We start from the raw sequence: 24841 nt of genomic DNA, 5'->3' as shown, positions 1-24841 counted from the left end.
GATTTTGGGTACCAATGTGGTAGGTGGTACACCCCTATTCACTGAGGTCCTGTTTTCTTGTGCATAGTTCTGTGTATGAGCAGAATCCCCGCAACAGTTCCTACCATGACGTTATCTATGATTTTGTTGTATTTCCCTCTTAGTATTTTCACACCATACATCCAGGAAGGAACATGTTTAGCTGCCAGTACTTACAGTAGCGGCTGAAGGGACAAGCTTTTCAAGGAGTTCTGTAGTGAGGCAAACACAACAACTAATTAACTATTCCTTCTTGAAACTGCAGCACCCTGATTCTTGAATGACCCTCTGGAATCGAATCTCACTCCTAAATATCTGTACTCTAATACTGATTCCAGCGCTGTCCCTTCTGTGTAAAATTTTGGGCGGGAAACTCTTCCCCTTGAAACTATCATGCTTTTAGTTTTGTTTAAGTTGAATTTTAATCCATGGTTCGCAGCATACTGAGCGGTTTTAGTAATTCAGCGCTGAAGCCCCACCTTTGTATAGCTAATCAAGAAAATATTGTCAGCATACAACAGATGGGAGACATTAAAGCAGGCCACAGTCAGGAATGCAAATTGATACTGGTCAAAGCACGGGTAATATCGGCTCGATACAAGTTAAATAAAAGGAGGGCCAGTACACAGCCTTGTTTTAGACTGATCCTTGTAGGGATTATTTTGGAGACTGTTGATCCGCTGCCCAGTCTAACTCTTGTCCAGCTATTTGTGTACAGTAGTTGAATCGCTCTGAGGAGAGAGGAAGAAATTCCCCAGTTCGTCCGCTTTACCCAAAGGATATTTCTCTGCACTGCATCGAATGCTGAGCGAAAGTCAATAAAAAAGAAATGAAGGTCAGTTGAGCATAGCCTTGCTTGTTCAATTGTTGAAGCCAGCAACTGAATATTGGTGGATGTACCAATTCCTTATATAAAACCGATCTGGTGTCTCGGCACCAAAGCATTGGACTCCACCCAGGCCATTAGTTCAGTAAGGAGGCATTTAGCAAACATCTTTGCCTCCCCATACATTAAGGCAATCGGCCTGTAATTATAGGGTAGCTTTATGTATAGGGGCCAGTAGTGACCCCCTCCAAATATCGGGTATTTCTTGGATGTGGAGCATGTGATTAAATAAAGTGACCAACCTATCTGCCCAGAATTGCGAGTTCTGTTTATAGAGAGCCTGTGGAAGACCATTAGGGCCAGACTCCCCATTTCAATGACTGTTGCTGATTATTTTTTCCACCTCGCCAGATGAGAACACTTTGAAAGGAACTTCTCTATCAAATTTTGAGTGCCAGCTTTTGGGGGGACCTTGGTTGTGACGGTGCCCCCATACATTTCTTCCAGGTGATTTGTCCAAGAGGCTTCTAAAATATTCAATGACGAAAGGTGAGTTTTCCAGATGTTAGGTTGGTTCACTAATTTCCAGAATTCTCTGGTATCCTTACACTTGGAGGCAAGTAGGATTTTGCACCAATACTGGTCTACTTCTGTTTTTGCTTTAATCCATACAGCTTTTTATATAGCAGTCTTTAGTTTGGTAGGAGTTCGTTCCGCACACTTGGGTTTGAGTTGTTTTTCAACACCCTCAATGCGTGATTCAGCTTCGTTTTTTGCTGTTAGAAGTTGGGCTGATGTTTTCTTTGGCTAAAGACTTGCCGAATCAGTTGTGGCTCTAGCCCTATGGCAGCCTGCATTCCTCTCTAATAAGAGCTTTGAGAATTCTACCCTATGATCCAATGGATTAAAAGTTGATTCACACTACTTATCCCATTAGGGTCTGGCTAGATGTTACACTTTTTGGATGTATGTATGCTACCGACCACCGAAGCTTTTTTATAATTCGACATTATGGAATAACTAATATCTGGTGGGACTTGTTCATGCAAAGAAACTTTTAGATCTAGTCCAATCATTTGTGGTTGGTAATCACTTTCCAGTCTATTTCCTAGTTCATAATTAGTCACCATATGGAATGAAGGAAGAGACAGTAAGGTGTAGTCTGACTGACTGGGAGCTTGCTGAGTGAAGCGTTGTGTGAGCCGGGATGTTTCGGAGCCACCCAGCCGGTCGGGACTTCCAGACCCAGGTGCTCCATAGTGCTTGCAAATTGCTTCCCACATGCATCTATTCTTTGTTTGATTGGTTGTAGCATTGGAATACGGCAAATCTGATCATCAGTTTTCATTATTTGATCCCTGGACACCATCTGGAGCTAGTTAATGTTAAAATAACTGGTCATAAAAATAAGAGGCAAAGGATTAGATGTACACTGAGTGGATATAAAACCCAATAAAGGTTCGATGGTTTCTTTTGTGCCTGGCTGTGGATATATATAAACCTGAATGATCAACATGGGGAGCGCACTTGGTGAGTTATTGTCCCAAACCTTTCCTGCTTGCAGATTAGGATGTTCAATGTTGATCTTTTCTATTCTGACGTTAAGTTAATCTGATACATATAACGCCAACCCTCCAAAGCGTGTCACATTGTTTTTATTGTATTTGCCGGTTTACTAAAACACAAATAGGCTGAAAGGTCTATCGCGTCTTGGGCCCACGTTCCGTGCAAAATTATCAATCTGAAATGTGTTAATAAAGTTTAAAAAGTCCTCGTCATCAATTTCTCCTAGGAGACTCTCTATATTCCAGACGCAAAACAGTATGGACTCCTGCGGTTGACTAACGGTCAGGTGATTATTCTGTCACTTGTGCAAATTCTTATGTGGAGCAGATAAAAGTGCACTCTGGAGCCAGGATTAGTCCATGTTTCATATTGAACTTAACATACTATTCAATCCTCAGTGCTTCATTTGTTTAAATTGAACTTAGTGGCACTGGCCAACGTGATCGACTGGCTCTTGATCCCTCTTAAGATTGATGCTGCAGTGGGCTGGATACGACCCATGGAACTTTTAAAACGTTTCCTCTGGCCTTGAGAGCCCCTACCGCCCCTTTCCCTACTACTGGGGAACAGACCACAAGCCTTTCAGGCTGAAGAAATTGACAGTAGGCTTCGTCCTTTTCTCATGTAATTTCTATATCCCCTTTGATAACACCTGCGTCTCTTCCCACACTTGCTCAGCAAACTGAGCCGCAGCCCTGGAAAAATTGGTCAGTTCTTCCCCACCCGAGATTGGAGCATTTAAAAAAGTGACTGAATAAATTTCGGATGATTCAGTGCGACATAAGGACGGAATTTCTTGAACCATATTTAGCACTGACCCTCTATTGATTTTGTCAGAATGCCCCCTTGATTTATAGTTTGGTGTAAAGGTCACGTTACAATGTTTGTTAGGTGGGCAGGTAAAAGGTGGGACTGATATTAAACTTGGCAGTGTATTGTAAACTTCAGCTGGCTGTTGAGTAATCGGCACCTGTGCAGTGGTTTTTAAGACTTTATTAATTGTTGGAGGGACTGCAGATTCGGACTGTTGGCTTCGAACTTGAATTTTTCTCCTGTCATCTTTATAAGAGATCGACCTTTCATTGATAGGAGAGTGCATTCCTCTTACAGGGTGACGGACTCTGGAATTATAGTTCTTTTTTACAAGATGAGCTGTTGTGATGGCCTGGCTGTTTGAAAAAATAGTTCACCCCACTTTTGGGCCTATTTCCTCCTACTGGTACTTGCTCTTGCTTTAACCCTAGTATGTCGAGTCCCATCTTTCCCTGAGCGAGGAGGGCTTCCAACAGTGGATTAGATTCTGATTGTGATGTAGGTTCACTTGAATTTGTGATGGTGGCCATGTTAGCTTGGTTGGTGTCCAAATTAATCTGGTTGTTGTCAATAGCTGCCCTCTCATTATGATCCATTTCATTTTACGTTATAACGGCTGTCTCTGTTTGTATTTGCAGATGTTTTGAAAATAGCATAAACTTGACCTCTCCGTCCAGGGTGTATTTCACCCATGCACGAGATAGTTTTTATTGTGGGCTTTCCTAAGCCTTTTGTGCTGTCTTTTAGAAGGCTGAGCAGGATCTACAAGTGGAGCAGACCTTGTAGCATTGTGTGTTTACGGTAACTCCCGACACCGGGCTAATGTTTAGAGGTGATTGAGGCCAGGGCCTGTCACTGCCATCGAAAATGGTGAGATACTTACTGGTTGAAAGCCTTTCAGTAGGATTACCCTGCTGTTCCAGATCCGTAGCGCTCAACTCCACTGTGGCATTTTCAGCTGGTGTTTTATTTATAAAGATGACTTTATTGTTAGAGATGACTTCAGTCGGTTTAGTATATCCCTGGATCTGTTGGCTGGGCAACATTTGCTTCGTCGTGGTGCTCGAGGAGTTTTCCTGTTTTTGGTCTTCAGAGACACAATTGTCCGAGTTAGTTGGCGTTAGTATATCCACTGCTTCTGAGATTATTTTTAGCTACAGCTTGATGTCTGCTAGCACGGTTTCTAAAATTCCTGGGAGATACGCCAGTTTATCGAAGACTGGACTGCAAGCTCAAGACTGGACTTATTGAACGTCAACTTGTGCCCTCTGGACCTGCAAGTTTAATGCACCTATTTGTGAATCAGTTGCAGAAATATATAAAGACCTTTGTTGCTGTATTTGGTCACAATTAAAACATATAAAAACTGCAAAGTTAAAAAACACACAATATAGAATAATCCTATCTATTACTGTCTACCACGTTACTTCACAGGGAGAAAATCAATAGACAAAAATATCTGTCATTGATTACCACATTCACAACTGACAATTAGACCAACTTGTAGGGTGTTTAAATATACAACATCAAGGTCTACTGTCCATCAATAGATGGAATTTGTGGATTTTCGTTAGAGGGCGTCGACGCGTTTCGAAGGACTGATCAAATTGTGCCTTCTTTTTCAAGACCAGACATTATTTTTCAACTCCCGTATTTGAAAAATCTATAAACATAAACATATAAATGTATTTAAGTTAACATTTAGATCAAGGTTGTATTACATCAACAATGTTACAATGTTTAGTGTACCATGGATCTGGTAAACCATCTTTTTCTTACTTAATACTAAAAAAGGTAAAACATGCTTGTCTAAACAATTTATCAAATTTATTTGTCTATTGTCTTTTAACAGTTTATTTAGGTACTTGCATGTCATACTGAGAATAAAAAAAAGGGGGGGGGGAAAACAACCTCCTACATAAAAGTAAATGTATGCCAATACATTACCTCATTGGTTCTGGATTTATACACACCCACAGCGTTCCACATTCAAATAATCAAACTTCACATTCACACTATCATGCATTCGAAATTACAGCTGATTCGACAAAGTTCGAAAAATGATTTTAATCTATGGGCAGGGAGGGTAAAGCATCCTTCTCCTTACCTCTTCCCGTATTCCTATTGTGGAGAACACACCATGTATTTTTGGTAATTGGCCACTTAAATACTTTGGGAGACGTGAACCCAGGTAGCCGTGATGACTCCTGTGGAGACCAAAGATTATTACTGTTAGTCTTCCCTTACTGAGTAAATGTCTAATTGCGTAATTCTGTTTTCTATAGATGGTATCTACCTGATTCTTTAATTCCGAATTCCAATTAGTTCTATCCGTGGAATATCCTCGTTTTCCCTTGTTTCCTTGCGTTTAATGAAACTGAGGGGCGGAAGGCCGTTAATTGTTTTCCTCCATGTTTCTTACGGACCTGTGCTGCTTATTCTGATACGTTCCTTATTCCCCGTATTATTATTTTTCGGGCCTTATATCAATAAAAACAAAGCGAAATGGAGTATTACTTCTCGCTCAATTGTGTCATTATTTAAGTCTACCTATCACTTTCTCTAATGTCTAACCAATCTATACATGACTTCATTTTTCCTTTTTATATGTCTCCGTTATTGTCGCTAAATCTCTTTTCTCATTTGTTCAACTCACTCGTATGGTGGCCTTTCTATTACTAAAATATGTTACCTTCTGATCAAAACTACACCTTGGGTATGAAAATAAAAACCAGATTGTTGTTCTACTGTGTACAAGGAGAAGAAGGATCACGGAGTCCCGTAGTGCAAATAGTTATTCATGCATTTTATCGTCTGTCATCTCCCCTCGTTAACCTCTATGGCCACCCTTTCATTTCAATTCTAGAGAACGATCTACTACTTCCTATTTTAACTCCCCCATTATCTAGAGTGTAGCTCGACGGATTCTTACCCGTTTCTTCAGTTGTAGCTCCGATAGCCGGCGGCGTCTCTCTGCGTCCGTCACGGTGTCGTCTAGTGTATTGTATGCCCTACATCAGTTTCTCTTTATTTACGTGTGTGCGTTAGTCGTCATCACGTTAGTCCTGTCATCATTTATATCTCTATTCCCGATTGGATGTCCTGACTACTCCTTATCCATTCACATTTGTTATTCTGTTAGACGGTCTTAGCAGAGTGAAAACTTTATTTAAAAAAAAGTGTTCATGTGTACACACAAACTCGATGTGTATGATGTTTTATAAGTGTGTTATCTCCAATTTCAAAATGAGATGAGGACCATATCCACTTAAATAGTGATTTCTGTCCTATTTAACATGCTCACTTATATTTTATATTTTGAGCAAATTATAAAAGTTCCTCAAACTCTAGTCCTTTGGGTTACCAAGGGTTCCTCTCTTTTTTTTATACGAAATATATAAAGAGCCATTGTGTTGAGGAGGTCCACATATACGTCTAGCTTACTAGACTGATGTGTTAGAGCATCAACCACACCTTGAAATGAACAAAGCAGGATATCCCATGTATTGCTGGCTTTTCCTACCCGGCGAGGTGATTGGCTATATGATGTATCAGCTTGAAGAGAAATGTCTGGGGACACCGATGAAGGGGAGCAAGCCAAATACATTCCTTCATCCTGTATCACCGCTGGCTCCACCTGAGCGAGTGGAAAGCCCTCATCCAACTGAGCCTCTTCCACCAAGGATATACTGATTTTTGTCTGGCCTGTGAGTGGTGAACCCTTAGCTGTCTGCTGTACGGTACCCGGGATAGAATCGTTGCCAACCGGGCCTGTTGGTTAAGATTTAAAACTGTTATTATTGGAGGAAAAATGATGGTGCACCTCGACTGCTACCTGAGTGACCTTGCCCTTTATCGATACATAATTGGACTCCATGCTGCATTTAGCTAATTCTAGTCCATTGGGATTGTGAACCTCGCCCTCAGAACTTTGACAAACTCAGGCTGCGAGGTCTCAGGATTGTTGTTAATTTTTGAAGAACGAGCACCTGAAATTGCCTTATCTCCAAGGATTGAATGCTCCTTTTCACCCAGTCCTCCCACTGAAAGGCAGGCTTTTTTTTTTTTTTTTCTTCAAGGATGACTGACCCAGGAGTTTCCTTCTGATGTTTTGATACTGAGTTAGTCACCAGGCGAGAATGGTTGTAATGGACTTTGCAGTCCGCTTATATCTTTATGATATGAAAGTAAGGTGTTCACAGAATTCTTTAGAAAGACCAATTTTGTCTGAACTTTCCCCTGTGATTTTTAGCTGAGGGTCGAAACCTCTGTTGTAATAAAAAATAATGCCTTTTCTTGTTCTGCAGTTGCTGTCGCAGCCTCTACTTGTGTGAGCCTTTGTTTAAAATTGACAAGTTGGAACTCTTCTGTCTGCACCGGGCAATTATAGGGACCCCTCTTGTCCTCCCTGAGCGCATGGTGAAAGAGGCAATAAACGTTGTACTGGATAGCTGGAGGAACAAAGAGGTTGCAGAGGCAGTTGTATGGAAGACACCTTCTTCAGTTTCCACACTTGTACACTTCCTGAAGCCTGGCGGTAACACCAAGCACCCTGCGTTGTTTCTGCCAAAACAGGGAGGTTAAAAGAGCTTATAAAATCTCACACAAACCTCTGCATCATCAGTTATTAATGCTGTTAAAATTGAACAAGGTTAAATGAGCTTAGATGCACAGGTTACTTACCTTCGGTAACGATATATCTGTAAGAAACATTAATTAGTTATAGATTCCTTACCTTAGAATTACCCCAAGGTGTCAGACTGGATCCGGAAAGTTTTTTTTTTTATCAGCAGTACCTCTGCGCGTCGGAAGGTGGCGTCTGTCAGCACCGCGTCTGCGTCGTGGTCGCCGGGATGACGTCGCGGCAGCTACTTAAACGCTGCCCTCGCGCGCTGACGTCCGTTCTGTACACGACTTTCCGCGCTAGAAATGCAGAGCCATGCAAGACACTGTCCATTGGTGCACAAAACTAGGGCCTTGAAAGGATGTCCTTAACGCTAGAAATCAGTTTGCAGAACGGGGAGGATGGGTGGGGCGGTAAGGAATCTATAACTAACTAATGTTTCTTACAGATATATCGTTACCGAAGGTAAGTAACTTGTGCATCTGCAAGATACACGTTAGTTATAGATTCCTTACCTTAGAATAGATACCCCAGCAATACCAACCCTGGTGATGGGTCTGCGAACCAAGATCACACCAGAAAGTCCTGGAGAACAGAACGCCCAAAGACGCCGTCTCTCCGGACTTGGCTGTCCAGACAGTAGTGTTTCGTAGACGTGTGCAGTGATGCCCACGTGGCTGCCTGACGGATGTCATTAAGAGGCACTCCCCTTTCTAAGGCAGTAGTAGCTGCCGTTGCCCTGGTAGAATGGGCGCGTAGCCCGACTGGAGGCTCCTTTTTAGCCAGAGAGTAACATAACATAATACACAGCACGACCCATCGAGAAATGGTGCTTTTGTGTACGGCCGACCCTTCTTTGCACCCACGTAGCCAACAAGAAGTTGATCATCCACCCGGAACTGCTTTGTGCGATCCAGATACGAGAGCGCACGTTTTGGGTCCATACGGTGGAGCCTCTCTTCTTCCTTTTAAGTATGCGGAAGCATAAAGAAGTTGGCCAAAGTAATGGTCTGCCCGATGTGGAAGGCAGTGACCACCTTAGGAAGAAAGGACGGACGGGTCCGGAGAACTACCGTGTCTGGATGAACAGACAAGAAAGGAGGTTTTGAGGAGAGAGCCTGGAGCCCACTCACCCTTCTAGCAGAAGTGATGGCTACCAGGAAAGCAGTCTTAAGGGTTAAAAGAAGTAAAGGACAGTTATGAAGCGGCTCAAAGGGAGCGCACATTAAGTAAGTTAGCACAAGTTTCAAGATCCACTGAGGCATAACAAAAGGAATTGGAGGAAAAAGATGTGTTAAGCCTTTCAAGAAACGGTTAACTACCGGGGACTTGAAAAGAGAAGGCTGATCTGGCAGCCGAAGAAAAGCAGAGATGGCTGAAAGGTAGCCCTTGATAGTGCCCAGAGCAGAACCCTGCTGGGCCAAACAGAGCAGGAACAAGAGTACTTCAGAGAGAGGGCCAGAAAGGGGATCCACAGCCTGTGCTGTGCACCATGCCACAAATTTGTTCCACCTGCAGGTGTATACCGTCTTTGTGGAGAGGCGCCTGGCTGTCAAGATTACATCACAGATTTTGGGAGGCAGTTTGAAAGACGTCAACTGCCGCCGCTCAATCGCCACGCGAGGAGATGGAGACTGGACAGGTTCGGGTGGAGGACCGTCCCCTGCGGCTGCGACAGAAGATCCTCCCGAAGAGGCAGTCTGATCGGAGGATCGATGGCCATGTTGAGCAGCTCGGGATACCAGACTCTTCGTGCCCTATCCGGAGCCAGAATAATGTCTTGGCCCCGGTCGCGCCTGATGTTCTTCAGTACTCTGGGCAGAAGTGGTATAGGTGGAAAGGCGTACAACAGACCACAACTCCACTAGCGATGAAAACCGTCACCGAGCGAGTGCCGCCTTGGAAAATCCAACACGCAGAACTGCTGACATTGTGCGTTCTCTTCGGTGGCGAATAGATCTAACCAAGGCTCTCACCACTGTTGAAAGAGACCTTGCACCACCTCAGAGTGAAGACACCGTTCGTGATCCATCATGCACCGGCGGCTGAGTTTGTCTGCCATGGCATTCAGAGAACCTGCCAGGTGTTGAACCACCAAGGAAAGGCCCTGATGTTCCAGCCATGTCCAGAGGCTGAGGGCCTCCTGACATAGGATCCACAACCCCACCCCGCCCTGTTTGTTGCAATACCACATGGCGGTGGTATTTTCCGTGAACACCTGCACTACTCTTCCCCGTACAGAGGGAATCGATGCCTTCAGTACAAGACGAATCGCCCGGAGCTCCAGGAGGTTGATGTGAAACCCCGACTCTGCCGGAGACTAGAACCCTCTGATCTCCGCCTCTCCCATGTGGCCGCCCCATCCCAGAATGGAAGCATCCGTCACCACAGTGTGGTCTGGTTGGGGAAGGGAGCGGGACCTGCCACTGACCCAATCCTGGTTCATGAGCCACCACTGCAGTTGTTGAGCAGTGCCCTCCGAGATCTGGACGTAACCTGACCGATTCCCCTGATGCTGCACCGACTGGAACTTCCGGTCCCACTGCAGAGCCCGCATATGCCACCTGGCATGATTGATCAGCAGGATGCAGGAGGCCATGAGGCACAACAGCCTCAGGGTCATTCTGACCAAAACACGGAACAAGGGCTGAAAAAGATCGGTATCATAGCCCGAATGTCCCGGACTCGCTGTTTGGGAGGATAGACCCGAAACTGCGTAGTGTCCAGAACCGCTCCGATGAAGAGGAGCTTCTGAGAGGGAATCTGGTGCGACTTCAGCACATTGATGAAGAAGCCCAGCTGATGCAGGAGGTCGGACGTAGTCTGGAGGTGGGAGACAACTGCCTTGGGCGAGCCTGCCTTCAACAGCCAGTCTTCGAGATAGGGGAAGACTGAAACCCCGATCTGCGCAGATGTGCTGCGACCACCGCCATCACTTTCGTGAACATCCGAGGGGTGCTGGTAAGGCCAGAGGGGAGCACGGTAAACTGAAAGTGCTCGTGGCTTACCGTGAACCGCAGGTAACGCCAGTGGCCCGGCAGGACGGAGATGTGAAAATAAGCGTTCTGCAAGTCCAACGCTACCATCCAGTCTTGCGGGTCGAGGGCAGACAGGCCCTAAACAAGCGTCAGCATCATGAACTTCTCCTTCCGGAGGAAGCGATTGACGTCCCTGAGTTCCAAGATGGGGCGCAGGCCCTTGTCCTTCTTTGGAACCAGAAAGCAGTGGGAGTAGCAACCACGACCTACTTCTGGGACATGAACGCGCTCGATGGCTCCCTTGGCCAAGAGAGCCGTAACTTCCTGCTGGAGAAGAGCCAGATGATCCTCCGACATGCGGTGGTAGCGAGGTGGCATGGCTGGAGGGGTAGTTTCGAAGGGGAGGGAGTAGCCCCTTCAGACTATCTGCAAAACCCACCTGTCAGAAGTGATGGTGCGCCAGTGGGGGAGGTGATGGCGAATCCTGCCGCCCACTGGCGTTTGATGGGCCTGAAAGGTCGAACTAGGAGGCTGCTGCAATGGGGGAGGGGGGGGTGGTGGTGTTGGGCGTCTGGCCCCCCCGTCCCCTGAACCACGACTCTGATTCCCATGTCTCCGGCCACGCGAAGGTTGGGGGTAACTTGCTGCGGCCTGTGACCCTGGGCGGGACGTAGCGGGACACCCCTTCCGTAGCCACAAAAGGAGCGAAAAGCAGACTGCACCGGACGGGAGCAGAGGCCCAAGGACTTGGCAGTAGCCTGTGAGTCCTTGGAGTGCTCTAGGGCGTTGTCTGCTTTGTCGCCAAAAAGGCGATTGCCATCAAAGGGCATGTCCATCAGGGTGTTCTAGACATCCCCCAAAAAGCCAGTGGACATAGCGACGGAGCGTTACCGACGTTGAAATGTTCCTGCCCAGAGAGTCGGCGGTGTCCAGCCCACAACTGATAGTAAACTTAGCTGCATCTCTCCCGGCGGCGACCGCCTGGGAGAACACTGCCAGAGCCACCTCCGGACACTGAGGCAGCACTTGTGGCACCGTATCCCACACTGAGTTACGAATAACGGCCCAAGAGACATGCAGTGTTTACGTACTGCAGTCCTAAGCTGACGGAAGAGAAATTTTTCTTCCCAAGATGGTCCAGCTTCTTGGATTCCCTTTCTTGGTGGAGCCGTAGGGAAGGCGCCAGGCGCTCCGAAGAGCACGCTGCCGGTTGAAGCACCTCAATCAGGAGGTTAGTCATGACCACCACTGTAGGAAGCTCGAGGTTGAGAGCCTCAGCCGCCCTACGCAACACCACAGCGTAAGACGCTCCTGCCTCCGTAGCCACGGGGGGAGGGGACAACATGCCACGGTCGGGTGAAGTGTCAAGACCACTGGCATCCCCCAGTTCCTCACTCCAGCCCTGTTCAAGCTGGTCAGTTAAAGGGTCACCTGACCCCTCCCAGTCCTACTCATGTTCCTCTGAGTGCCACTGTGGTTGGAAAGGGGCCCCAGGAGTGAACAGAGGCATAAAAACCCCACCTGTCGTCGGTCGATGCTGGTCCGGCGCCATGTCCACGTCAGGAAAGAGGCTGGGGTCGACGCTGGCAGGGGGGCCGACCGGCGTCGGGCACGGTAGTGGTGCCATTGGAAGCAGCGCTGGTGGAGGTGTAATAAGTTAAACCGGTGCGATCTGGATCAAGGCCTGGATCCAAGGGGGCCTGCGGCGCCGGAGCTGCCTGCAACGAAGACCTAGGCCCCCCCAACCGAGTCCGCGGGGTCCAAAGGTGCGCCGGTGGGAGGTCTACCCAAAGATGGCATGCATCGCCTCGTAGAACATACGAAGCTGAGCGGGGGTCGCTCCGGGTCCTGGAAAGGGAGGGGAGCTCGTAGTTGACCCTTCATGCTCCGCGGTCGGAGCCGTGAGAATGGCACCACCCGCGCGCCTCGTTGAGTCGGCCGACTGACGAGGAGAAGGCGAAGAGCGATGATGCTTTTTCGACTTCTTCTTGTGCTTAGACTTACCCGACCCTGAGTGCAAAGACTTGGATGACTTTGAGCCAGACTGATGGTGGCCCCACGACCGGTCCCTCGACCTCTCTCTCGGAAGCTCGAACGGTGCAGAGCCAGCTGCTGTCGTTCAAGCAGCTTTCGGGACCGCTCCCGCAAACCCTTTGGCATCAACAACTGATAGTTGGAGCACGACTTGGGGTCATGGTCGCGCTTCAGGCAAAAGAGCCACACGCGGTGCGGATCCGTCTCCGATATCAATCGGTTACAGGATCCACAGGCCTTAAAACCAGGCATCCCTTGTGCACCTGTTCGGAGACTCGAAATAAGACGTAGACAAAAGTCGAGAAAAACGTAGTAAAAAAATGACTGAGGTATCGCTCTTCCTGGATCTGCGCTGGCTGACGCGGAAAAAGAAAGAACTGACGTCAGCACACGAGGGCGGTGTCTAAGTAGCTGCTGCGACGTCATCCCGGCGACCACAACGCTGACGACTGATGCAGAGCCGACCGACTCCACCTTCCGACGCGCTGAGGTACTGCTGACGAAAAAACTTTCCGGATGAGGTCTGACGCCTGGGGGTAGTTCTAAGGTAAGGAATCTATAACTAACGTGTTTCTTTCAGATTCTTTTATCAAGAGTGTTGGTGATTTATGCACAGAACCGCTGGCATTTAGGCAGTCAGCTGCAGGAGTGGACCTCTGATTGGGCAAGCCATGCCGGCTGCTTCCGTACGTAACGGAGGATATCGCAGCTCTAGCCTTAACTGTGCCTTCCAACTATGCTCCTAGTCTCATCCCCCTGCTTTGACAGCTTTGGGCGGCACTTCCTTCTTCTTAAGGCTCACCACCATCTACATGAGCCAGAAGACGCCTGTTTCTGCCAAACACCAGATGTCTTCCGCTGCAGAGGGGCCCAATACAAGCTGGAGCATGATGGGGCACACCTGCTCTGAAGCCGCACAGTCCAGAGCCACACAGACTGCGATTGATTATTTCTGCCAAGCAGCAAACCGCTTCCGCTATGAGGGGGTGGGGGAGTGATGGTGCAAGCCCGAGAGAGAGGGTGGGGGGGGGGGGGGGGTGGGAGGGAGTGACTGTGCAAGCTGGAGCGGGATGGCGTGGAACTGTTCCGGAGCCTCGCAGTTCCAAGCCACACAGTTCTGGCACCAACACGCTGTCACTTCACTTGCTCTCCTCACAAGTTTCTAGGAGGTACTCCATTGTTAAGATTAGAGTCTTCTAAATTTTAAAGTCCGGCTTTTCCTGAAATGGCGGCTCCTATCTCAGTTTATTTGCCAGTGTAACTTTTGGCTTTTGACAGCTTAGTTTTCAGTCTCTGTCACTAGTCGCATCTTGACTTTTGACACCGATTCAGTTCGGACAGTCTGCATGAAACCTCTCCCAAAGACAGGACACACATGTTCAAAGACATTGGGTGTGTCATGGCATATGACAATCCAACGGAAGGAGTGACACGACTGACTGAGTGTGACTAGGACCTCCCGGCTTTCCTCTCACGCTATCCCCTGCCTTTCAACCTCCTATTCCACCAAAGCGTTTGGACGTATATATTCTATGGAGTCTCTTTATTTGTACTTTGTGAGTTTTGATTCTCATCCCATTGTTGAATGAGGAAATTATTAGTGTTCTAAAATTTGCATTGATATCATGCTGCAATAGTCCAAGACTGTCCTCTGATAGTTCCGTTACAGTTCTCACTTGCATGACACCACTTCTATTAATTTAGAATCCTCCCCATCCCTGATTGCTGTAACAGGTCCACCGAGGATGTGTTAGGTAGGATCAGGAGTGTTCAACTCTGCTCGGATCTTTCAGACTAGGCCTGGGTGAAATTTTATGCTGGCATAATTCAAGTAACTTAGGGAAATTTATGTGTGCCTATTTCACGAAATTACTCCAATTTCATGGTAAAAATGTACAGCATATGCATCATTAACAGAAAAAAAGAAATATTCCAAAAGCATGGTAGCGGAACTTGAGCAAATGTTTTTGGCGCTTTTGCTTTTTTTAGTGTGCACTTTTTGGGGGAGTGAAGTGTCCCCTTGCCAAACATTTACCAGAGGACGCATTTCACACTAAAATGTAGTGAAAATGGCTGCTTTGCATTCCCCTCGTTCGAGTAATTCTGTGTAATTTTGTTAAAATGACATCATTTTGCAGTGGCGGCTTCTCTACTAAGGTGGAGGAGTCGCCCGTCGTCCCACTGCTCAAAAGGAAAAATAAAATGATAATGTATCGTTATTATCATATTAGTTTTCCTATTGCAGTCAGTGGCTCTCGGTGCGGGGCTGACCAGAGCAGGGGGAGGAGTGGTTTTCAAACCCCAAGTGCGCATGACTGCTTGAGCCAGTCAAACAGTTATGCACACTTTGCATCTTCCACACCAGGCTGTAATGCCCAGCCTCCCATTCCCCGCCTGAGCGCCGAACCACAGCGTTCGAGCCAATCACAACGCTGCATTGCAGCATTATGATTAGCTCAGGAGAGGCAGGGTGCTTCCTGCTCCTGGGACCGGAGACAGGAAGAGGAGGATGGAGGAGGGGCGGCGGCCGGTAGAAGCCGCTACTGTACTTATGTGACAGCAAATTATGCAAATTTTGCACAGACCTAAACCATGCTCTTCAGTCTGTTTCAGATAATATATAGAAAAATATTACTTTTGAAATGCATCATATTTCAGGCCTTATCAGTTTGAACTACCAAACACTCAATATCGGTTGCATTTTAACAATATTTGTTTTTAACAGTAAAGCATGGTCTAGGTACTTCAAAATTGCTCTGCCACTCCATTTTCACCAAAACATTTAAGACCATAAGTTCTATGCCAATATCAATTTTAACTCCATTTGACCAAGATGTTCAACTCTATTAACAGAATGTTGAGCAGCTGTATGTTAGGGTTTTTTTCTCTGAAGTTTGCAACTGTATGGTTGTTTTCTTGTCTGCAGAATGTCCATCTTTTCAAATGCAGGGCTACACAAAGGATTTGGAAGAAGTTCTAATTTTTTCATGTGCCTTGGCATGACACTTCTGGTCCTTGAATTTAATCACTAGGATTGTATTTTAGACTCGTAGATTATTTTCCTCTTGGTTGCTGAGACTTTAGATTTCCCATCTATCCTGTGTCATCTGCCCTAGCTGTATTAGAGAAATTTCCAGCTGCATTAGGTCTCTTGTCTTAAGACTCTGGCCCCTAAAGAGTGGAACTCCCTTGTCGGGACAAGAGATGGTGGCATTTGATTACTTGAGGCAGAAGAAACCATAAGCGCAATCCCTCCTGTGTGACAGCTCAGATAATTGCAGAAATTCTTAACCTGTGAAATATTTGAAGTGTTGTACAGGAGGTGCTAGCTTCTTCAATGACTGCTAATTGAGTTAGTGTAAGGGGTTAGGAGATTTTTTTTATTGTGTCCTTTGCAATTTCCTCAACTTTGTCGCCAGAACTGGGAATAGAAAAGTTAAGATAGGCTTAAAGACCTTCCCACTTGGTGCATCGGGGAGTCCATGTTCTCATTCGTAATCCTTTTTGGTAAAATGGAGGAGGATGGTGTAAGAACTAAGGCAGTGTTGGACTTTGAAAGAGCACCGTGAATATGCTGGATGGAGAATACCTGTGAAAGACTGGCCCGTTGAGTGTTTGTGGTACTAGAATTTGTATGTGCTTGCTTCTTGTCTCTATGAATCATCAGCAGACTGCTGGAAGCTCCATGGTGTTTTAAATTTTTAAAACATTTTTTTTATTGTGTTTCAGACAAAACAAATAACAAAACAATCCACCCCAACACAGGGGGCATGTGGACAAACGTGTTACCAGTTACAGACAATGCTACCCTTTAAGCTGGGACGGGACCATTGTTTTCTGTAACCTGACATCAGTCATCCAATGTTTCTTGAGCCCGCAGGGCTTTGTCCAAGACCCAAGTCAGACTGATATTTTCAACTTGTGTCACCCCTCTCCCGGAGTCCTACCCTATGTCTTTTGTCATTTCCATCCATGGGCCTCAAATCGTTTCAAATTCCGATGACGAGGGATTGCGATGTGAAGTCTACCGCTGAGGAGGAATTGGATCCAAGGAGCCGTGAGACTGCGATGCGAAGTCCGGCACCATCAACAAGGGATGCGAGGACATGTGCTGGGGATGCGTCATGCAGTGGCGGTTCGGACGTGGCTGTGGGCTGCAAAGGCGATGCTGGTCTTTACAACAAGTCCAATCCACACTGCACCATGCAAAGGCGATCCATGACTCTGTGACCGGTTCAATCCACGCAGCAGTGGTGATGCGTCTGTTCTGCTCGGGGTTCATCGCACAGCAGAGGAGATGCCTCCGTTGCCCTGGATCAACAGAGACTGGCAGAGCACCTTAGGTCCACTACCAAGTGTCCAGGACCAGGATGGCACCACTTGTCAGGGTAAACGCACAGATGGCAGAGTCCAGGTGCTGAGTTCAAGGTTGTTGGAGCCTTCTGTCCCTGAGGGTCTAGTAAGGAGGCCAGCCAACTAGCCCTTGGAGTCATTTTGTGGTCCTAGGTTCTAAAGATTCAGGTCCAGTCGGTCTCACCCAACCAAGAGGGCAGCAGGTCAGCACAACAGGGCAGCAGTCCAGCAGACTGGTAGTCCTTTCAGTTGCCCAGCAGTCCTTCTTCCTGGCAGAGTATCCACAAGTCCAAAAGTGAACTGACGAGTTGGGAGTCTGAGGTCCAATATTTAAACCCAGTGCCTGCTTTGAATTTGGAGAAGCTTGTAGAGGTTTCTACCCTCCTGAGGTGTCGGGCATTCCCTTCTCACTGTTCTGGCACCAGCTTGTCTAAGGGTCACAGTGGACTAGTGACAAATACCCAGAAGGAATGTTCAGTAGACCTCTAGGAGTCAGTTACAAATGCATAAAAGGCCTCGAAAAATCTACTCGCTATGGCGAGTTAGAATATATCAGGTCAAGCTATTTTTAGCACCTACTCATCCATTCTGGTGAGTGAACTTAAGCAGGAAGGAACCGGTGTTCTGTTCATTCAGAAAGTGAATTAGCAATAAAGACGCCTTTGAATCTTATTTTTATCTTGAAACATTTGCTGTACTTTCAAGGACAAAGGTCAAATTTCAGTTTTTCTTTTTACTTATTGTTTCTCATGTTATCCTGGAGGTTTTTGTCAAGCGAGCTCTCTGACAATCATTGTGAAACAAAAAGCTGTTAATGTCGAGATTTATTTTTCTCTGACACAACATTTAAACAGCTTGTAAATGAACAGTAAAACATTTCAAAATATATCCAGAATTACTAAATATTTTTTTTTTGTTGTAATTCTGAATTTTGATACACACAAAGATTTAAGTAGGAGCAAATCAAAATACTTTACTTGATGATGTGCAAATCACAAATATTTGCAGAAACTCAATCTCCAAACATTGGGCACTATATAGTTTTATCAGTAAAATTGTAAGTGGGAAATGTTGTGGCCATTTCAGTGGAAAATCTGCTGATAGCAAATAAGTGCACTACCACTTCATGCTTCAGGTATGTATTTATTAAAAGTGAATTGATAAACATTCCTGCCCCAGCGCTGATGACAATGCGGTTAATGAAAGTAAGTCAGTGGCCATGTGTATCCAATATGTGGTAGATGAACACTGAGCAAATGTTTAGTCTATTCGAGCAAACAAAAGTATTTTTTGAACAGCAGACACGCTGCACTCGCATGTTTGAAGGGGTTTGCATATGTGATCAAGAAAAAATTGGCGGCTCAGTGAATAAAAACATTTGCCCAGAATCACATGATTTTAAACCATTTTATGTGCCAAGAGCATTATAATTAGGTTGAGTAGATTTTTTAAGTCACTAGACCTGCAGGTCTAGTAACATTTTTATGTTGTGCATTTCGTAATGGATTTGCATGTAGAGTTTGAAATGATTTAGAGTGTAATTCACTCTTGTCATAGATCAAGCTTTCTAAACATTTTCTTTATCTTCACTCCTGACTACTGAGAGTGAGGGTATGAGTTTCCTTTCAAGTACAGACATTAAGAGACACCTTTTGAAATGGGTACACGAGGGTTGGCCATGCAACCCAAATGGTCCCTCACAAACAGCCACCAACACATTGATAAGGCTATAACTACAAAGGTATCCAATGTTTTATGTCTGCAGATTCAGAAAATAGTTTCACACTTCATATTAGTTTGTGAGTACTTTGAAATTGCACCCGATTTAATGGCAACACACCTCATATTATTGCAACAGAAGCACTGTTGTGCACAGAAGGATCTGGTATTGTGGTGCATCACAAGTTTCTCTGGAAGGATATTTCTAATGTAATCATCGCACTTGCAAACGTTAGCATAAAACTTTGTCTCAGGAGGAAGATTGCTTTAATTGTGGGCCAGTGGTTTTCATTTCAGTTCTCATTCTTTTCTCTTATTTCCTTCTTAGATATCGTTGCAATCAGTGTTCCTACCGCTGCCATCGAGCTGACCAGCTCAGCAGCCACAAGTTACGCCACCAAGGCAAGTCCCTCATCTGTGAAGTTTGCGGTTTCGCCTGCAAGCGCAAATATGAGCTGCAGAAGCATAAGCAGGCCAAGCATTCTCTGAACTACCAAATCCCAGTATACCATTGCCAGTACTGCAGCTACCAAAGTAAGTACAAGCAGGCCCTCCACAACCATGAAAACTGCAAGCACACCAAGCAGAAGGAGTTCCGCTGCGCCCTTTGCACATACCGGACGTTCAGTAACACCAGCCTCTTTTTGCATAAACGGAAGACTCATGGCTATGTCCCAGGTGACAAGGACTGGCTAGAAAACTATGCAAACAAGGAACAGGAGATAAACTCTGCTGATGTGTTAATAAACTATGACCTTAGTGCTGCCCTGAGATTAGAAGCCAACCTGACTACATCTGGGAGGGATGTGTGTCAAAGAGGGAAATCTGCTCCCATAGAAGACCATAACAATGATTTTCCACAGATCCATGACGTAGCTGTGTCTGGCGGTGAACATTCACAGCTCAAACCCCAAGATTCCTTGGACGGTGGACCCACAGACTTTTTTTCAAAGATGTCCTCTGTGGAACCACAGTCCCACCTTCCTGATCGCACATCTGATGACATTGCGAGCTGCAGCGTGCTGCTGGAGAGCATGGGTCCCCAGGATGACTCCGTCTCTGCTTCTAAGCAGTTATCTAAAGAGTCCACAGCAGTGCAGTTTGAGGACATGACCACATTAAGCTGTGAAGAACCATCCACTAGATATCCAGACCTGGGCACAGGGCAAGCGATGGTAATGGAAGAAAATAGTAATGCTGTGGATAGCTTTCAAGATTCTGAGCTGTCAAATGGGCCACTTACAGAAGAGTGCAGTGGATTAGAAAATGTGGTTGTCTCTAGTGCAGCAAGGATTGTGGTCGATAATGCAGCGGATGCCATGAATACTCTTTGTGAAAAACAGCCACCAGCTCTTGAGAAATCTTTGTTAGATGCTGGCCTAGGAACGGATGGACAGATTAACATTGATATTCAGGAGTCCTGGGCCAGTGTGTTGAAGCCAGGAGAGCTCTTGACTATTGACCTGACTGTCTGCAGCTCTGCTGCTCCTGAGCAGAATCTTCCATCTACGGACGATGATCCAACTATTTTCTCAGAAGACGTGGAAGAAGAAAGTAGATCTGACTCTGCCCTTAAAGCTTTACGAAAGCAAGACAAAGACCAGGCTGAGTCCCTCATGCTGGAAGGTAGGGTGCAGATGCTTGTGCTTCAGTCTGAAGGCCAAGTGTTCAAATGCGAAAACTGCTCCTACATTACTAGGAAGGAACGGGCGCTGTCCCTGCACTCCAAAGCTGGCTGCCTGGGTAGAAAGTCCACTCTGCTGTGCAAGGAGTGTGGTGCCAGTTTTAAACAGCAGAGGGGCTTGAACACCCACATCATGAAAAGATGCCCAGTCACCCAAAAAAAGAACAAATCCAGGACCCCTTTTCATTTAGAACATGAAAGTTGCCCAACCACAAGGGAAAGTGTGTTGCAACTAGAGAGTGTGTCCAACGAGTTGGCATGTGGATTTGTATCCTCGTTGTCACATAACCAAAGTGCGGTAGGAGCACAGTGTTCTAAAAATGGTGTTGAGGATCTCCAGGAATCTGCAGGCAAGGTCCTTGTTGACCTCTGTGTCCCTCAGGAAGTGGTTTGTGAGGATCTTTCATGTGATGCGCTGCTTAGAGAAATGCCCCCTGGCAGTAAGTATGTCTCTGGAGCAGAATGTCCTAGTTCACCTCTGAGCACAGACAAGTACACTTTCCAGCAAGGGAAATATCACTGCAGTGGCTGCTCTTTTGTGTGTTCCAGAATCTCAACCATAATCCGCCATGTAGAGGAAGCGTGCAAACAGTTGCGACAGTTCAAGTGCGCAAAAATGACTTTGAAAGGTCATCAGATGGAGAAACATATGGTCCTGGAGTCTACCTCAGAAGGAGGTAGTAGCACTGGCTCTTCCAAAGAGGATGGGGACCAAGTGAATAGCGACCAAGAACAGGATGGCGATACAGATGTGAGTGAAACTGATCTGGTCAGTGACTTGCCAGGCACCTCGGAACTGGGAAGGAAAACCGGTTCCAGAAAAGGCAAGGGAGAGTGTCTATTCTGTCCTGAATGTCCTTTTACCTGTTACCAGGAGAGAGCCATGGACACTCACAAGAAGAGAGGCTGTTTGAAGTCTGGGGAGTTCCAGTGTCCCTCCTGCTCCTTCAGCTGCAAGTCTTCCACGGCACTTCAGCATCACAAACAACTGCATAAGAAGTTCTACAGCAAGAGGCCACAGCTGAGGTGCAGGCACTGTGAGTTTACCTGCAAGCAGTCCAGATGCTTAAAACAGCACATCAGGATCCGCCATGAGGGTGTGAAGCCCTACAAATGCGCCTACTGTGACTTCAGCACTACTCGGCGCTACCGCCTAGAGGCCCACGAGTCACTGCACACAGGGGTGGGGCGGATTGCATGTGATGTGTGCAGCCAGACATTCGGTACCAACTCCAAACTGAGGATTCACAAGTTGCGGGTGCACGAGAAGAAGCCCACCCACTTCTGCTCCCTATGTGACTACAGCGGCTATAACCAGAACGACATAAGCAGGCATATGAACAGCTGCCACAACGGGGAACTCCGCTTCAGCTGCTCCCAGTGCGAGGCTAGATTCAGCTCCGAGACAGCTTTGAAGCAGCATTGCTTGCGCAAGCATGAAGAGAAGATCTGCCTCAGCTGTGAACACTGCTTCTTTGTGTGCCACAGCGATACCACACTGAAATACCACATGCAGAAACAGCACCCCCACCTTCAGTGTGGCACATGCAAGGAGATGTTCGACAGCCGTGATGACCTGGAGGGCCACAAAAAGAGCCACTTCAGCCACCACTGTGAGCTCTGTGACTTTGCAGCCAAAGAACGGCCACAACTTGTGCATCATTACATGGAGGCTCATGAGCCTGGTGAAGGTGTTGAGCGCAATCTTTGCTGTCCCTTTTGTGACTTTGCCTGCCATCACCAGCTGGTGCTCGACCACCACATGAAGGGACACGGGGGCACCCGAGCCTACAAGTGCTCAGATTGTCAGTATACCACCAAGAACAAGCAAAAGATCACATGGCATATCCGCATCCACACCGGGGAGAAGCCGTACAAGTGCCACCTCTGCGTGTATGCCTGTGCTGATCCGTCCCGCTTGAAGGTGAGCTCTGGTTACCACTGACTTGCTTGTCAGAGACTCTTCATTGGACACGTTGGTGTACTCCTCTGGTGTGAAAGGAAGTGCAGCATGTGTTGCAGTGCTCTGCTTAGTGAAGCAAAGCTAGCTTTCCAACCAAGCTTCAGATGTCGACCTTACCCAAAGAGAATTAATTTCCTATCAGCTGACTAAGATAATAAAGGAGCTTCCAGTGGCTGAGCCCCGGCCATGTAAAGAAGGGCGCACCTAAACCTGCCCAACACCAATGTAGTCACCCTTCTCATTTTCTTCTGATTCTGCTAAAAGTCATGTGGGTCTTTACGAGCAGTCTGGCGGTTATACCAGAATGTTGTGCGTGGCACAAAGAATACTACCACCCCTTCCTCAGTTTTTCGATGGGGATAGATGGGAGAACTGGTGACAGTCTTTCTTTTCTCAATTCATTAGGATGTTTTTCTTGTAGCATGCAGGATTCTTAAAGGAATGATCTTACTTGTAGCATGCAGAATTTTTTGAGTGGTCGTATAACTGACTGGAATAAAACCTTTCTCCCATCTTGTTATAACCACAGCCCCTAGCGTCCTGCCTTAAATATCTGAATGCTTCGCTCATACTGTGCCATAAACAGGCAGGAGAGAGTCTGAAAGGCTGTGGATACATATAGAGAAATCATAACTCTCTGCTGGAGATTATCCATGCTTGACAAAGGAAAACACCTCAGAGCCCTTTACCAGGGATTACTGGCTGCTTTGTTCCTATGGAGATATCACTGATCCCAAAAAATCATCCTAATGAATTGGGAGAGGAAAGACTGTCACTAGCTCTCCCATCTATCTTCATCGGAAAACGGAGGAAGCAGAACCAGGGAAATAAGGGTGCCTGCGTTGGTGTTAGGCAGGCTTAGGTATGCCCTTCGTTCCATGGCTGGGGGTAAGCCACTGGAAGTTCCTTTATTAGACAGGTATCAATCATGGTTGTCACACATTGGGTTTGCAGAGCAGTGTTCTGCCACTATGCCTCATCCTGGCATACTCGTGTACCATGAGTACATTCTGTTGCTGGCAATATCCCTGTGTAAGCTAAACCCTCACCACTGACTTTGGCTGTGATCTGCAGGTCTCACGCTTGAACACAGGCATGGCCAAGGGCTTTGATTTTTCTGAAGTTGGTAAATTGAGTGCCATTAACATGTACAACAACAACACCGGTTATTCACTCTTCTTAGAAATTTCAAAAAATGGAATACAAAGTGCTATCAAAAATACTGTATTATTATTATTATTAGGGTGCAGGTGTGTCCAAGGGCTACTGGTCAAAGCATAGACAATACTGGCTAGAGCACAGTGGAGTGAGCCTGGCTGATTGCACGTGTTTTGGATGTGAGAGTGCATACCATGTGACATTTAACAGTATTGAGATAAGAAGAACAGCAAGCCATAGCCTTAACCCCTACAGAGATTAAATGTTTCTGTGCCAGGAGAGGGCACTGAGGGAAAATCACAACTTCTGAGAAAATGGGCAAAGCTCAAATGTAAACTAAGTGGGAAAGCACATTTTGTACCAAGGGATGAAAACCCTGGGGGCGGGGTGAACTTGGTGAGGCTCCAAGGATTAGTGTAAATCAGGAATGCCTTGGCTCCACTGTGATGATTAGACTTTATTGTTGTCACTTCCTGTAGTTGTCTGAATCATGCTAATGCATATATACTGCTGCAACGTCGCTAACCACCAAGCGATTGGCAGGGGCCCAAAGGTGGCATGGTGGTTCTGTTTATGGATTTGTTATATTTGAAATGCTCATAATATGTCACCAGGACATGTTTGCAGTGGAAATAAACTGAATAAGATCCTGTAATCCTTTCGATGAGAGAAGTAGGAACGTTTATATGTGAATCAATAGAAAGAAAGGACACAAAGTCCAAAGGGGTCCAACCCCTTTAAGAAAAACAGAGGGTGGTCCCGATGGAGACGATCATACATTAGAAGTCTCTTTAAATCTGTATATTTCAAGGCTCCCAGGATCCCTGGAGGGGATCCTGCCAGTTCAAGAAGCTTGTTTCCTTTAATTTTTCCACCATAATTCTTTCCCTTGTGTTTGGAAGTGCACTGGTGAATGGGGTCTTTAACAAAATTGCATTGCTTTGATCTGTGGTCGAGCCAAGGTTCCAGAGGAGACTTGTGTCTTGTAAGTGCTTGGGATCTTCTCACTGATATGATTTGAAAACAAGTCTTCAAACACAAAATGTTACCCTTTACTTACCCTTTATTCTTCCGTAGCCAGTGAAATATTTGAAGGACTTAGTGA

The 24841-nt window shown here is 46.3% G+C and overlaps 1 protein-coding gene across 4 annotated transcripts in view; it reads left to right on the top strand.

Annotated features, from left to right (window-relative positions):
- ZNF142 (zinc finger protein 142) overlaps positions 1 to 24841 on the top strand; it is a 97866-nt gene that overhangs the window by 65497 nt on the left and 7528 nt on the right. For all 4 annotated transcript variants that reach the window (XM_085650042.1, XM_085650043.1, XM_085650040.1 and 1 more), the window contains one exon: positions 19260 to 22539. In XM_085650042.1, the coding sequence (XP_085506168.1) occupies positions 19260 to 22539 (3280 nt within the window). The remainder of the gene's footprint in view (positions 1 to 19259; positions 22540 to 24841) is intronic.

This window comes from Triturus cristatus, chromosome 3_2 (genome assembly GCF_964204655.1).
Source record: "Triturus cristatus chromosome 3_2, aTriCri1.1, whole genome shotgun sequence".
Lineage (NCBI taxonomy): Eukaryota > Metazoa > Chordata > Amphibia > Caudata > Salamandridae > Triturus > Triturus cristatus.
Note: the sequence above shows the minus strand (reverse complement) of the source record. Positions and strands in the feature narration are given on the sequence as shown.